The sequence below is a fragment of the Durio zibethinus genome, chromosome 14 (genome assembly GCF_047325235.1).
Source record: "Durio zibethinus cultivar Kanyao isolate XHJ-2024 chromosome 14, ASM4732523v1, whole genome shotgun sequence".
In the NCBI taxonomy this organism is placed as follows: Eukaryota; Viridiplantae; Streptophyta; class Magnoliopsida; order Malvales; family Malvaceae; genus Durio; species Durio zibethinus.
Genome location: NC_143175.1, coordinates 11286174 through 11303293, shown reverse-complemented (window position 1 = coordinate 11303293; position 17120 = coordinate 11286174). Strand labels below are relative to the sequence as shown.

Here is a 17120-nt window from a genome sequence, read left to right as displayed (position 1 = left end):
CCATTAGGATTCTACCTCGAGTGTGAAAGAACACTCGACAAGGAAGTTTGGTAAAGCTTGAGCCTTAATGGTTTTTCTTGGCCTGTACTCAATATGGAATTTGCTAAATTTGACACTCTACTTTGTCATTCTTCCTAAAGTGTCTATTTTGTGTAAAACTTCTTTGAGTAGCTAGTCTATTAGAACAATTATGGTGTGTGTTTAGAAATACTATCTCAATTAGTGAGCTATCATGACTAGCACGAAAGCTATCTTTTCTAACATTGTATAATTAACCTTTACATTTTAGAAGGCCCTACTAACATAATACACTGTTACTTGGTTTCAATTGCCTTCTTTTACCAACATTACTGCCACTGTTTCATTAGAAGCTACCAGGTATACATACAAAGGCTCGTCAAGACTAGGGTTAATGAGTAAAGTTGGCAAGTTGAAATACTACTTAAGTTCTTCAAATGCTTTTTGACATTGCTCATCCCATTTAAATCTTGTTACACTTTGAAGAACTTTAAAAAATGGTAAACATTTATCTACCAACTTAGACACAAATCTATTAAAGGCTATACTCACCTTGTCAATCTCTGCATTTTTTTAGTAGTTCTTAGAGAATTCATGTCCAAGATAGTTGTCACCTTCTCAAGGTTTGCCTCTATACCTTTGTTGAAAACCATAAAGCCTAGAAACTTTCCTTAACTCCACACCAAATGTAGTCTTGGTATGATTTAACCTCATATTATACTTTCTAAAAATGGCAAATGCTTTTGTTAAATCTCAAATATGTTATTCCAATGAAAAACTTTTAAACAATGTATCATCTATATAAACCTATAAAGTTTGACCAATCTGCTCTTTAAATCTTATACACTAGTCTATGGTATATGCCCTATATATTTTTCAACTAAAAAAAATCACTGTGTAGCAAAATAAACCATCTTTAGTGATGAAAGATATTTTTTCCTAATCCACCCTTGCTAACTTAATCTAATTGTACCCTGACAGTGCATCCATAAAACTCAAATACTTGTGGATCATAAAAGAGTTCACTAATCTATCCATTGAAGGTAAAGGGAAACTATTTTTTGGGCACACCTTATTCAAATCATTGAAGTATACATACATTCTCCACTTATTATTGGCTTTCTTCACCATAACCACATTGGCAAGCTAATTAGGATACTTGACTTCCCTAATATACTCAGCTGCCAGCAATTTATCCAATTCTTTCCTCACTGCTTGGATTCATTTAGGAGTGAACTTTTACTTTTTTCACTTAATCGGTTTAGTAGTCAAGTTTATGTTCAAGTGAAGAGTAATAACATGTTCATCAATGCTAGTAATGTCTGTTGCAGACCACACAAAGACATTAGCATTCTTTTAGAACAATCTATACAACATATTTTTTACCTTAGCATCCAACAAAGAACCTGTTTAAGTGGTAAGGTATGGGTTTGATGGGTAAAATTGGACAGGTATAGTTTGCTCGATAGGATAAACCATGTATTCCCTATTTTCATTCTATGCATCCAAGTTATCAACGCTCAAAGTCTAGGCTAAGGCTGGGATTATGACATAGACTAATGGGGTAGAATGTGTTTTGAGGTCTTTTGTGTGCAAAGGTGAGGATGGGTTGGTGGTTTGATTCTTGTTCTAGCTTCTAGGTAAGTTGAAGGCTTAAAAAGTGGCATTGGTAAGCTGTCACCTAATTTGTTTTTATGTATCCTACTATAGTAAACATAAGAAATTTAACCTTTAAACAATAAATGACAGTCACCATATTGGCCTTTATCATCAATGGCTTGCCAAAAATAATATTATAAGTAAAAGATTGATCAACCACTCCCATCATAATTGGTAAAGTGATAGACCCTTTCACTATAATGGGTTATTGACAAACCTAAATATTGGCCATAATGGCCTTTAAATCTCCATATGCAAATCCCATTTGCTTGAAGGCTTGATATTGAATAAATCCATTATGCTATCACTGTCAACTAATATTCATTGCACTTAGTAGTTGGTTAGTGTTGCTATAACCACTATAGGGTCAGTACCATTATCAATCAGGATGTTAGTATTATCCTTTGAGAATTGCACTTGTTAGTTCTCAATTTTCTATTTCTTAGTTGCAACACTAATGGCCATTATACTGCATAAATGTTACTTGCGCTTGGATTTACTATTTTTCCAATCTTCAGTGGCCCCCACAATAACATGAATAATACCATGAATTGGGCATTTACTCCCAGCTTTCTCTTAATGGACCTCTTTAATGTGGTAGGACGAGCTCTCACCTTATTGGTAATTAGATGCTTCATAATTTTGAAAGGTTAAGGGGTTATTAGTTTGGAGTTTAGTTTGGGCATTTATCATGCTCTCCAGTCTTTCAATCTCATTTTGGAAAGCTATGCACTTATCAATGAAGTGCCCCTAGTTTCATGGTAAATGTAATGTCTATTTTATGAGGGTTGGTTATATAGGTGCCTAGCTGGGGGTTTCACTTGGTTATTTCTTTGGGTGGGGCATTAGAGGTAGTGTGATGGCATTTAGGGTTCTGTTTTAGTTTTAATATTGGTTGGATTGTATTTGAGAGTTTTTATTATTATTATTGTTGTTGTGCTAGTTTCTTTTTTTTGCTAGCTATGAGTTTGATGATTATCATGAAACTGCTGGCTCAATGTATCAATCTTCTTGTTCTTTCCCCATAGATGTTCCTGATGTTGTTCATATTGCTCAACCATATCAACAACCCTAATCTTTTTAGACTTGACAAATTTCTAAGTCTTTGGTACAACTATTTTGATTTGTTTTTTGTTAAAGAATATCTTAAATAGTCATGCCTTACCAAGAGGTAAAGGCCTGGATGGCCCATTAAATGTTAAGATCTTTGATCTCCAAAATGGGGGTGTTAAACCTTTTCAAGTATTACCATAAAGTTTCTTCAAGTTTTTGCTTTATGGCCAACAAGCTTAAAGAAGAGCGTACAATAGCCTTATTACTTTATAAATGTGTCAAAAACTCTCTTTTAAGGGCATCAAAACTACCTATAATGGCAGGGGCCATAAAATAGAACTATATCCTGGTTCTTCCATCCAAGGTGGTGAGAAAAGCCCTGCATTTCATTACATCAAAAAACATTGTGCAAGTCTATAAAGGTTCTAAAGTAGTCTAAGTGATCCTCTAGGTCAATGGTCCCATTATGGGTGTTTTTTGGTAGTTTGAGGAAAGATGGGTGTCAACTTGTCTGATAATAAGGGTAAGAGGGTTATGATCATCCTCGAGGCACTTGAAATCCTTATTTTTCTTTTTTATCAAGTTGGTTAGCTTATTATGCAAAGTAGTAACTTGCATGACTAGATCATTTTCTAGGTTAAGGTTTGCATGTGTTTGGTTTAGTGTTGGGTTTTATGCAGTATGATCGTGACAATGGGTGCTATCATGTATTGTTTATGGGTAGGTTTCTTCAAGATGAGTTAAGTTTTGTAGTGGTGGTGGTGTTCCCTAAAGGAAAAAAGCTAAACTTTCTCTAAAATGGGCTCTTTCTTGGAAAGGCTGTTATGTAGCCTACTGGTATTGTTGGTGTAATCTTTGTTGAATGGCCACTTGGGAATTTAATAATTGTATTAAAGCCATAAGGGCTTGGTTAAAGTCTGGGGAAGGTTGCATGCCAGTTTGATATTTTGGGATTTATGGCTTTAGGAGTGAGACATGTAAATGGAAGTTACAGAGGGAACGTTTGGCCACAAACTAACATAAATGGGCTGTGATGAAAGGATATGTGTTGTGGGTAATTGAGGAACAAGGTTTAAAGGTTTAGGCACAATGGTATGGATAAATTGTGGTGTCAATGTGACATTCAAAGATAAAACTCCCATTAACTTCTGATAAAAGCTTAAAGGTTGTGTTGCCCAAGCATTTAATGAAAGCCAATTGTTAGGGAATGGGGAATTCCAAGTAGGAAAATTTGGTTATGAATTTGAGAAGAGATTGGTAAAAATGATGTTACCTTAGTAACAGCTGTAGGTTGAGTAAACGTATTAATGATAGGAGTTAAGAGTCTCAAAGGAATATGCCTAGTAAGACATGCTTATCGTTTCCAACAGAAAACACCAATTGTTAATGGTGTTTTTGGATGTCTTAGCTAAAAGGAAGAGAGAGAGGTGGAAGGGAAAGATAGATGTGACCTGCAATTGGAAAACATGATTTGAGGACATTGGAGTTGTTGATTTGGGGACATTGGAGTTGTTACTCTGGGGCACGTTTCGATACTTAATGTAGTGCTTGATGTAGGAAAATTTGGTTATAAATTTGAGAAAAGATTGGTAAAAATGATGTTATCTTAGTAGCAACTGTAGGTTGAGTAAAAGTATAAATGGTTGGAGTTAGAGTCTCAAAGGAATATACCTAGTAAGACATGCCTATCTTTTCCAACAGAAGACACCAATTGTTAATGGTGTTTTTGGATGTTTTAGCTAAAAAGAAGAGAGAGAGGTGGAAGGGAAAGATAGTTGTGACCTGCGGCTGGGAAACATGATTTGGGGACATTGAAATTGGGAAACATGATTTGGGGACATTGAAATTGTTACTCAAGTTAATATGGTGCTTGATTTAGGGTTAGGAAATAAAAAACAAGATAAGGATGGTGAAATGTGTGTTTAAGAAGCTTTAATGAAGAAAAAGTTCCCAAGATGATAGGTCTAGTTTGTTTTACTTTGAGTACCTAGTTTTTCACCTATTTTTTGCTTTGCTTAAGATCAAAGGAGATCCATTGTTGGATTCCGAACCGGTTCTCACCTGAAAGTGGGTGTAATCAAAAGCTTACAATTACAGGGCCAAAATTAGAAATTGGACTTGATATTGCAGATGCCCACGCAGTGAGGTGGGATTGGAAGCTGCATATTTTAGTTTATGCCAACCTGAGCCTCTTTTCGCAGTTCACCATAAGTGGGCTTGAGAAGATTCGTCGCATTCAGTTCTAAGAATCTAGAAAGACCAGCAGTTACAATTCATGCTAAAGATCCGGTGATCAGTTTGATTGATTAACATACTTCAAAAAGGTGGTAGACCACAAATGATGCATCAGAAACTCAATGTTTGTTATTCTGGTTTTCGCAATGCGTCAACATTTTTATAAAATTAACGATTCTGCTCAGTCCTTTTCAACAAACCGCTTTTTCATGACCTTTGGGGCAAGAAAAGAACAAAAATTGCTCATGATTAAGAAAAATAACAAGCATCAAGCTAAAACCCTTATTTCCGACCTGGTGACTTGGATTCTACTTGAGCCTCTCCCTCCTCAGCCTCTCCAATTCCTTGACCATTTGCCAGTGTTCCAATGACAGACAGGTTTCTCCAAAACTTGAGGATACCAAGCGGGCCATTGTCAGCCACCTACAAATAATAAAAAAAATTATCTAAGCTCATTGCAACTGCGAGGATTGAATATTATATAATCAAAACCTGTTACTAACCGGCTGAAATCTCGACTGCCCAAGCTCCGATCTGCTTGTCTTGCTGCAACCAAGTCATCTTCTACCACCTGTGAGTAAACATCCATGAAAAAAGGAATCATAAAATACCCTGAGAGGCTGAGACGTCCCTTCAAAATATAAAACCAAAAGAAAAAAAAATTCTTATGCAAGAATATAAGCAATGCCAGAAAGATCCCTTGTCACAAACTGAATTTAATTGATCAAAACCATCAACAAGGATCAAATGCTCAATAACATAAACAGATCATTACATGAAGATATTAAGTTATGATACTAACGATCCACCTTTTATAACCTAGCAAAATGAATACATCACTTTAACATGACTTGAAAGATTCATTACATACTATCAGTCCATTCATGAAACTTAAAAGAAAAGAAAAACTCTTAAAACTTAGTATAAGACACTACAAAAGTGGGTATTGAGAGGTTGACTATGGGTGACGTGTGAATTTATAATTTGATAAAATTTCATAAATCAGGGCAAACTTTCTAAAATGTCACAGTGGTGCAAGTGTTCAGCCAACAACTGTACATGGTAAAACTGTATTGGCAGAATAGCATGCTAGAAGAAATCTAGTCAAATCTAATTCATACCTTCTGCATTTCTGACCCAATGGAATGCGGTAATAATCTAACAGTTGCCAAGTACCATCTCCAAGCTTCCAGTGCTTCTGCAACTGGTATCTCAAAGGATTCGAGAGAAGATGGCTGAAAAGGTACAACGACATCAGCAGGAACAATGTTAGATTTCCCCTCAGAGAAAATAAGTAACTGGACATCTGCTGCCATTTCCATTTTATAGTACTGAAAGTCATACTCCACCTGAAAACAAGGTACATTTCGAGTGAGTCAACTTCAACTGAGGTCAAAGCAGAATTTCCCTAGTATAATTGTAGCTTTAGGGGAAAAGAGTTGCAATATTTCAACTGCTTGAAATAAATAAACCAAGCACAATTTTCCAATATGCTCATTAAATTTCTGAAATCTTCCTTGATCTTGTAGATCTATGCACAAACATGCAAACAGGGTTCAACAAACCCAGTGGCAGCTTACTTTCTGAAACTCCATTAGATTTTTCAGCGACTTTGTATTCTCAATTCCAATAGAGCTGAGGCTTCCTGATTCTAGTTGGGTTTCATCAACCATTATGTGTGAGCCCTCAGGCAGCTGCAGAACTCCGGGAATCAATCTGCAACATTAACATTGTGAAGCTATCAATAATTACTAAGAAATTGATCGTTGCTAGTTGCTTTCACAGTGATTGCTGGCAGTAACTTTCCCTAGTTACAGGAATATGAATAAGGATACCTGTTTTCTTGATAATCCTTTTTCGGGGCAAGAGAGGCAGTATTCAGATATTCCAGTGTGAGAGGTATGAGATGCGTGAATGGTAAGAGGCTTTTGAAAGCTTGGCTAAGTCGAGTGCCAAACACAGTCGCACTTTCTTTGCTTAAACCCATTAGATTTAGTGACAGCTTCCCCACAGCAACATCATCTACACGAGCATGAACCTGTCCAATCAGTCTTATTATTGTAGCGAAGAGTTAATAGAAAGAATTTAGGAGGGAATGAGTGAATACAAGTGGCTTCCACCCAGCATCATATACAAGAAAATAAAATGATAATTATGGAGGAAACCATTACCTTGGACAGAAGATGCAACAACATGAAATGAGCAGCTACCTCGTCATTTCCAAGAACAGTTGTAAGATGCCTGAACAGAGCTTCCCTTATCTCTTTCACCAAATGTGGCTTTGGCAGGAAGAATGAAAGATTAAAAGTGAGAAATGAAAGATGAAGAAGCATAAGAGAAGCCAATAGAGAATTGAACTGCAAACTTGTCAGCATGAGGTAGAAAAATGCAGAAATCATAACTTCTCCAGCAATTTACCTCCATTATTGGGGAGCTCTGCAGAAAGTCATGGACTGCAAGCTTCCTATGTACAAGACAGTGCAAGCGTGGGACCTACAACAGGAAAGAATTGGAAAAAAATTACTTAAACATATCTTGAACCAGACAACACAAAAGAAATCAAACCATTTCTTTACTGCAAGCCATTCAGAAAGCAGTTAAGCTACAAAAAACTTGACCATAAAAATAATTGTGATAAAACAAATACAGGTAGTTTGAGAGTGTGGAGTATTTTCAGAGTGGTCATTTATTCAATAATTTAGTCTAAAAAACTACATTTTCATTAATAATATTAACAAAATTTTGAACTGATCTGTCATTAAAGAATTAGTTGACCTAAAACAATCTGTCCTGGTAATGAAGCCACAAATGTTTCGCAGCTGGAAACAGATAATACCTTATTAGGGGGCAAATGGACCAGTGCATCATCATAGAAACTATTGGATAACTCATCATTATCATCCTTCTCAACTGCAAGCTCTGAATCAACAGTGAGGACCCCAATAAACTCAAAAACATCATTTAGCTTCAACTCTGACTCTGGAGAATCATATATCTGCATTATCAATATAGAAAATAATCAACCTTGGTTAAAACAGGAAGAATAAACTCAGTCATCTATAGATTATTTCAGTATATCTGGATGTATATTGGAAAAATGACATGAAATCATTTACCTTTACAAGGCAAGGAAGGTTATCTTTGTCGACGTATTGAAATGTACTCATGCTGGAAGAAGAGCTTGCAGTTTTAGAATCCCTAGACTCTGGTGAAGGGGAAGGAAATCCATCTTCTCTCTAGCAAAAAGCAAAAAAAAACAAAATCTTATTAGGAAAATCTTCCTTATGAAGTAGGATGTAAAGATAACATTAAGAAAAAAAAGAAAAAAAGGAGCCAATATTCAACGAACAACTCCAAAATACCCCTCATACGTTCAAACAATGTTTATTTTAGCCTCCAATTGTAGTTTTGCTTGATGTGGCAATTGAACTCAGATTTGGCTTAAATAAAATTCACTTAATAAGCTGATGTGGCAAAATATTGTCAAACAAACCAATTTCAAGCACAAATATACCAAAAACCCAATATTTTTTTATTCTTTCCATAACTAAATTCAGATCAAAGAAATTTGCATGTTTGAATATTTTAGGAAATCCCTGACAATTAATTTGATAAGACAGTAAAATGCAAAAAGTGAAGCTATGTGAAAAATATGTGAAGTTATAGAAATATTTCTACAGGTTTCGGAAGGTTTTCGGATGGTCCTGAATCTCTTAAGAATTTGGCTTCAAGAAAAATAGCATGCCAATTTCATGGGGTCATTCATGGCAACTAATAATGTACAGAGAATATGGTATCAAGGCATACTGCTCCCACAACAGCAATAATGACAACACGGTATACAGTTGAATGCGGCAATCTTTAAGAGCTCCAAGGATCAAGCAAAACCAAATAACATCTCTACAGTGTTTAATCTCAGAAGCTAAGATATTTCTTGGTTCTCAACAACAATGAAACTTAAAATTTCACGTAGCTCTTCTTACCATCTTCTTGGTAATTGGAGAGCTTTTAATCTCATCATCAGGAACCTGTAATTAGATATAGCATCTAGGTTAAGTTCGGTAAACTGCAAATGCATTAAAACACAATACTACAGGAACCAAAGAACTAGGCATTGTTCTTGAGGAGTTCTAAGCACATTAAGAAGGCCCAAAAAATTTATAAGCATGTTCTAACCAAATAACTACTTTTAACGTACCATACCCCTTAGTATAGAACAGCCCACCTAAACAAATTTATAATCTAAATCCTAACTACTTTATGGCAAAATCAAACACAAACTGAAGGCAAGACCATCACCTCATTTTCATAGAACACAAAGCATGAAGACTATCCTATTTTTATGATTGTGTGACATGGTTAGGCCATGCAGTTGGGAGAATGATGAACAATGAAATGAATAGATAAATAGTAAATGATGAACAAGGAAATGAATAGATAAATAGTAAGGGGAGCAGGACCAACCAAATCCAAGGGGTCGGCATCTTCATCATCCATCCTACGCCGCTTCTCCCTGTTTTGGGATGACCAATCCATGCCTCGATTAGGTTCCATTTCACAAGAAGGTTCAGTCCATGAACTCTGTCCTGGAACCTAAATAAAAGAATATGATCGCAACCAATGAACAATAAGACAATGGAGTAAAACCATGTTCCAATTGCACAGTATGTACCCATTTAATAGAAAAAAATAAGAACTTAAAACCATGAATGTCCTATCAACCGGTTAACAAATAAAACACTATCATTAACTACCAAAACCTTTAAAAAAAAATAGTAGAAGAATAGAACTGACAGGAACACAGTAGAGCAAACGGCGTTCCCAAACACACATATCAGGAGGGGTTCCCATTGGATATTGAGAAACATCCATGAACTTGTTGGTCCTCCATAAATTCCCATCCTTTATTTAGCAACAGAAAAGAGAAACAAAAGAAAAACAATTAATTTCACATTCTTAAAAAAGAGTACAACAAAAAAAGAAAAAGAAAAAGAAAAGACAAAACTTTAGAGCTAAAAATATGAAAAAAAGAAATGGAAACTTACTACCTTGTAAGCACCAACATAGAATTCATTTCCCAACATGTCCTGAATCATGCCCCGGTAACGTACAAGACTGTTGGGCTGAACCCATCTCATAGTCTTAGAATTAAGGATGGGCACCTGAGAGAGTCCCGATTCCTGGAAGAGGAAGTGGCGGAAGAGGTCTAGGGCACCCCAGTCCTTGCCGTCAAAGGCTAAGGGATGGGTCTGGGTCAGAGATCCAGACCCTATCGCCTTCTCAAATGTCAACCGGACGGCTCCCAGTGGGTTCGCCATGCAATCGTACGGTGGACCTCCCATCTTTCTCTCTCTGATTGATCGATTCGTTTGACACTTCCTCACTTCCCGCGCTATAAGTGAGAGGTAGGTAGCATTTCCCGCCAGTTCTTCCCGCCATTTCGGCTGCGTATGACTGAGAATAACGTCGTAGCCCTAAGGAACATGGTTTACGGCCCAAATATTTGACTCTGGCCCAGTACTTTGACCAAATGAAGAAGGAATATGGGCTAGAGGTCTGATCAGTGGGAGATTCAAGTTGGTCTAATACCCTACTAATCGGGCCTACAGCCTGCCTTCTTTGCTTGGTTTGAAATTGTTAAATTAGTACTCCATATCTCATCTTCGCAACTTATAAATTTTTATTATAATTTAGCAATTATTTAATTAAAATAAATAATTATGTAAAGATTTATTACTTATAAATATAAATTTCAGATAAAATTTTAAATTATAATTGATTAATTATAATACGATGGTAGTAAATAATATACTCTTTATCTTCTTTTGATTATCATTTAAAGGAAAACAAGGAAAGATTTACGTCTCTTGACAAGTTATATAATTAAGCAGATATCCCCCCCTGGATGATTTGGAAACTTAGGATAATCCTGCTCACCCCTTTCCATGAATGCGATGAACAAAATTTTCTGAAGGATTGTGCTAATATCCATCAATGTAAAGATTTCAAACGAGTTTCACCTGGTAAATGTGCATTCATATAAGCAAGATTTTCTCGAAATTTACACGGTAGTAGCTGACATGCAATTGAGATTGATGCACGACTTACTAAATTTTCATAAGAGCAATTTAATTTCTCTATTGCATCAAACAAAAGAACGAGGTGAATCTCCCTTAAACGAGTTATAACTTTCTCGACAGGCTTGGTCAATCTACAGGTGCGCCTCTTCTACTTTATCTTGATATGACATAAAGCTACAAAAACTACTTCAATGAGATGAGAAGCTTACACCACATCAACCATGCCAACCTCTAGCAAAATACTGGTAGCAGCTTAAGTGCCACTTCTGGTCCCCGGTAATTCCTTCTCCAGAAATTGTACCTAAAATTTGTGGCCAATCTCTTTAAAACAGAAGATCCTTGCTTTGCTCGGACATGTAAGCGCCCTGGTATGAATGCACTCCCAGCTTCTTGGGCTGCCAACAGATCTTCTGGCTCCTCTCGCAACTGCACCTCCCTATCAGTTGGCATATCAGATTCGGAGTCATCATCAATGGCAAATCTAACTCTTCTTTCAACAGCACCCACATGCTCCATCTCGATGACATCTATTACACTCTCTACTGTTGAGAATCCAACTGATAAACTTGCTGGTTGCACACTTGCCTCAATCTCATACGTGTTGCGCCTGAAGCAATAATCACAACAATACAGAAGCAATAGACAACAATCAATAATCAAATGCGCAGGAAATATAAAGCACACCAAGATTTACGTGGAAAACCCTCCAGTGTAGAGGGAAAAACCACGGGCCACCAGAAAAATCTTCACTATCAAATAATAGTTATACAAAGTTCTTCTCTAGCTAAAACTAGAGCTAATCAACAACTAGAGAAACAATTGGAGAAATCTCACCAAATAAGTGACTCAACAAATACACCCTGGATTTGTTCCTAGAGAGCTTCAAACCCGATCTTCACCGTTCAGAATGTATAACTCTGAATCATAAACCTCCTGACAAGGTTCCAACTCAATCGGACCACGGATCGACTTCCGTTTAACCAACTCTCCCTTCTCCTTTTTCTCTCTCTGCTTTTCCTGGCTTTTCTTCTTTCTCTGCTTGGTTGTCCACACACACCTTAAACAACCCCACCTCTTTTTTATTAAGTAGCTAGGGCTCTGTGTAAAATAAAAGATCAAGGCCCATGGCCTTTACTTAGTCTAAAACCACTTACATGGGACTGGACCCTATTTTCCTAACAATCTCCCCCTCCAGTCCCATTAGAAGGAGATTCATCACCATAGTAATTTCATTTGGAACTTACCTTGGCCAGGGAACTCATTCCGGCCAAGTTACTGCAAAGCTCAAGCTTTTCCCTGGGAAGTATCTTAGTCAACATATCTGCCACATTTTTATCAGTATGGACTTTCTTCAATAGCATCTGCTGTTCTTCAATCACTGAACGTAACCAATGATATCTAACATCAATGTGCTTTGTTCTAGCATGGTACATGGTATTCTTACTCAAATCTAAAGCACTCTGGCTATCACAAAATACCACATACTCTTTCTGATTCAACCCCAATTCAAAAAGAAAACGTTTCATCCAAAGCATTTCTTTACATGCTTCAGTTGCTGCAATATACTCAGCTTCTGTAGTTGACAAAGCAACACACTTCTGTAACTTAGACTGCCAAGATACAGCTCCTCCTGTAAAAGTGAACAAATACCCTGAAGTAGATTTCCTACCATCAAGATCGCCTACCATGTCAGCATCAGTAAACCCTTCTAGAACTAGTTGTGAAACTCCATAAGTCAAGCACATTTTTGAGGTACCCCTCAAATATCTAAAAATCTATTTCACTGCTTCCCAGTGAACCTTTCCTGGATTAGAAAGAAATCTGCTCACTACACCAACTGCATGAGCAATGTCAGGCCTTGTACAAACCATAAGATACATTAAAGAATCGACTGCAGAAGAATAAGGAATACTAGACATAGCTAGTTGCTCTTCCTTAGACACTGGACAAGATTTCTTACTTAGGTGAAAATGGTTGGCAAGTGAACTACTAACTGATTTAGCATGTTGCATGTTGAATCTACCAAGCACTCGTTCAACATACTTTTCCTGTGACAACCACAGCTTTCCAGCTCTCCTATCCCTGATAATGTCCATACCAAGAATCTGCTTTGCTGGACCTAAATCTTTCATATCAAAAGACTTAGACAATTGTTCTTTCAACCTGCAAACCATACTAGCATCTTGTCCTACAATCAACATATCATCAACATATAATAATAGGATAATGAAGTTACCATTAGGGAATTGTTTAATATACACACAAGAATCTGCTGCTGTTCTTTTATAGCTATGACTCACCATAAAAGAATCAAACTTCTTGTACCACTGTCGCGGAGCTTGTTTCAAGCCATACAAGCTTTTCTTCAATTTGCAAACTAAGTGCTCTTTCCCTTTCACTTCAAAACCCTCAGGCTGATTCATATAAATGTCCTCCTGCAAATCACCATGCAAAAATGCAGTTTTAACATACAAGCTTTTCTTCAATTTGCAAACTAAGTGCTCTTTCCCTTTCACTTCAAAACCCTCAGGCTGATTCATATAAATGTCCTCCTGCAAATCACCATGCAAAAATGCAGTTTTAACATCAAGTTGCTCAAGCTCAAGATTCAAACTAGTTGCCAATCCTAGTACCACTCGAATAGAACTCATTTTTACAACAGGAGCAAAAATCTCATCAAAATCGATGCCTGGTTTCTGAGAAAAACCTTTTACTACCAATCGAGCTTTGTACCTCACTAGTTTGTCACCATCCTTTTTCAACTTGAACACCCATTTATTCTTTAATGGCCTCTTCCCTGTTGGAAGTTTAACAAGATCAAAAGTACCATTCTTTCGCAATGACTCCATCTCTTCTTTCATTGCTTTTAACCAGTGCTCTCTATCCGGAGTAGCCTGCACATCTTGAAAGCTTTCTGGCTCTCCTTCACTGGTAACTAAAATAAAATCTGAACTTGGATACCTGGTAGATGGCCTGCGCTCTCTAGTAGATCTCCTAGGCTGAGACTCTACATTACTTGATGCCGAAGGTAGCTTCCCCTGCTCAACACTCTCAGGTAGAGAGGATTGCTCCTTCTGCTCAAAACTAATAGCATCTGGCTCATCACCAACTGTAGCTGGCTCATCCATATCCCTAAGTTCTGTTTTTGGCTCATTTTCACCATCTGTGGTTCTTTCCTGTGAAATCTCTGTCGGTGTTGAAACATCACACTCAACAGTAACTCGTGTAGTCTTCTCATTTTTCTCAAGGTCTGCTATGGTTTCTTTTTCATGAAAGACCACATCTCTGCTTCTGACTGTCTTTCTCTTTACTGGATCCCATACCCTGTAGCCAAATTCCTCATCACCATATCCTACAAACACACACTGTGTAGCTTTACTATCAAGCTTTGACCTCTGCTCTTTTGGTACATGCATAAATGCTTTACACCCAAAAACTTTTAAGTGAGAGTATGAAGCATCTTTTCCTGTCCATACTCTTTCTGGAATGTCAAAGCCCAAAGGAACTGATGGTGACCTGTTAAGTAAATAACAAGCTGTGTTGACTGCTTCACCCCATAATGGCTTTGATAATTTTGCCATCCTCAACATACATCTGACTTTTTTCACAATGGTGCGATTCATTCTTTCAGCTATACCATTATGCTGCGGTGTTCCAGGTTCTGTCCTCTCATGCCTGATCCCATGCTTTGAGCAATACTCTTCAAAACTTTTAGATGTGTATTCCCCACCATTATCAGTTCGAATACACTTCAAGGGTAACCTTGTCATCCTTTCAACCATGGCATGAAATTTTTGAAAATACTGCAGTACCTAACTTTTATATTTCAACATATACACCCAAGTCTTACGTGAAGCATCATCAATAAAAGTAACAAAATATCTGCTACCACCTAATGACTCAACCTCAATGGGACCACATACGTCAGAATAAATTAATTCCAATCTATTTTCTTTTCTCTGAGAACTTTTACGAAAAGAAACTCTATGATGCTTACCAAACAAACAATAATCACATGAATCGAGAGACATACCTTTGGTCAAGGGAATGAGAGAGTGCCTTGCCAAAACCTGTAACCCTTTTTCACTCATGTGTGCTAGCCTCCTGTGCCACAAGTTTGCTGAAGCATCATTTTCAATGGTATTTACCTGGTTACCGTTCAATTACATCCATGTCTTATACATTGTGCAGCATAGTTTTCCCCTTGCAACTACCATAGATCCTTTGAGAAGCTTCCACTGTCCATTCTTTTGTCGGCTTTCATATCCCTCCTTATCAAGGACATTAATAGCTAGCAAGTTCATTCTCATATCTGGAATGTGTCTGACATCCCTCAAAGTCAACATGCAGCCTGTACTAGTTTGTACAACAATATCACCAATCTCAACAATCTGCGACACACTCTTGTTTCCCATCTTGGTACAACCAAAGTCTCCTGCTTTGTAAGTTGTAAACAACTCTCTCTTAGAAACACAATGATATGCCGCTCATGTGTCAACTATCCACTCAATGTCGGGATCACTAACATGATTACAATCACCATGTGTACAAATCAAAGTAACTAAATCACTATCTGAATTCACTGCTGCAACATTACCATCATCTGAACTCTTGCCTTTCTCATCTTTTCGCTCTTGCTTTAAGATTCTACAGTTTCGTTTTATATGACCCGCCTTACCACAATGGAAACACTTCATTTTACCTCTAGACTTGGATCTATGTTTAGACTTACCACGACCTTTTGAGTCCTGACCTCTGTCGATGTTTCTACCCCTGTTCTCTGTGACCAGAGCTTGATTCCCAGGGTCTACATCTTTTCGCCTCGCTTCTTCATTAAGCATACTGTCCTTTACCATCTCCAATGTCACCTTATAATCAGGAGCTAAATTAAGAACAGTCACAACTAGAGTATTCCAGCTGTCTGGCAATGAACCCAAAAGAAATAATGCCTTTATTTCATCATCCATCTTAAGTTCCTTAGTAGTCATCCGATTAAATATATCTTGAAAATCACTCAAGTGCTCTGTAACAGATCATCCATCCCTGTACTGTAAAGTTGCAATCTTCTTAACAAGCATAACTTTATTCATACCTATTTTTCTCTCATACAATGCTGCCAATTTTTCCTAAACAATGTGAGCATCTGACTCCTGCGCTACATGATGAAACATGCTGATATCAACCCATTTTCTGATTGTAGCCAGCGTCTTTCTACCTAGCTTCTTCCAGCTTTCATCTTTCATATCTGCTGGTTTAGCCGAATCACCCAATACTGGCTCATACAAATCTTTACAGTATAGATGATCCTCCATCATAGGCTTTCAAATTGAATAATTTGATGCTGTCAATTTTATCATGGAACCTGTATCACCCTCCATGATCTCAAACAGAATTTACTTCTATCCTGGGTTGCTTCTGTATCGATGTCTCAAAATAACCCTCGCTCTGATACCACTTGTTGCGCCTGAAGCAATAATCACAACAATACAGAAGCAATAGACAACAATCAATAATCAAATGCGCAGGAAAAATAAAGCACACCAAGATTTACGTGGAAAACCCTCCAGTGTAGAGGGAAAAACCACGGGCCACCAGAAAAATCTTCACTATCAAATAATAGTTATACAAAGTTCTTCTCTAGCTAAAACTAGAGCTAATCAACAACTAGAGAAACAATTGGAGAAATCTCACCAAATAAGTGACTCAACAAATACACCCTGGATTTGTTCCTAGAGAGCTTCAAACCCGATCTTCACCGTTCAGAATGTATAACTCTGAATCATAAACCTCCTGACAAGGTTCCAACTCAATCGGACCACGGATCGACTTCCGTTTAACCAACTCTCCCTTCTCCTTTTTCTCTCTCTGCTTTTCCTAGCTTTTCTTCTTTATCTGCTTGGTTGTCCACACACACCTTAAACAACCCCACCTCTTTTTTATTAAGTAGCTAGGGCTCTGTGTAAAATAAAAGATCAAGGCCCATGGCCTTTACTTGGTCTAAAACCACTTACATGGGACTGGACCCTATTTTCTTAACAATACGCTGGTGTGCCCGAAAATGCCACTGTCCCAATC

General features: G+C 37.3%; 1 protein-coding gene across 1 annotated transcript; it reads right to left on the bottom strand.

Moving 5' to 3' along the window:
• Positions 1–5002: 5002 nt before the first annotated feature.
• ETG1 (E2F target protein 1 (ETG1)) lies at positions 5003–10332 on the bottom strand. The gene is made up of 13 exons (XM_022887292.2): positions 10014–10332; positions 9760–9867; positions 9430–9558; positions 8949–8993; positions 8082–8201; positions 7802–7960; positions 7384–7458; positions 7137–7244; positions 6801–7003; positions 6546–6681; positions 6087–6314; positions 5469–5536; positions 5003–5388 (listed from the first exon to the last, which is right to left on the bottom strand). Exons 1-13 carry the CDS (start codon positions 10305–10307, stop codon positions 5274–5276), a joined length of 1788 nt encoding a protein of 595 aa, XP_022743027.2. The 5' UTR covers positions 10308–10332; the 3' UTR covers positions 5003–5273.
• Positions 10333–17120: the final 6788 nt, after the last annotated feature.

Coding starts and splice junctions, on each gene's coding strand:
- ETG1 (XM_022887292.2), bottom strand. CDS start 10,307: ATGGGAGGTCCACCGTACGATTGCATGGCGAACCCACTGGGAGCCGTC. Junction 8,994..9,429: donor ATGCCGACCCCTTGGATTTG/GTTGGTCCTGCT, acceptor ATCTAATTACAG/GTTCCTGATGATGAGATTAA. Junction 7,245..7,383: donor AGAGCTCCCCAATAATGGAG/GTAAATTGCTGG, acceptor TTCCTGCCAAAG/CCACATTTGGTGAAAGAGAT.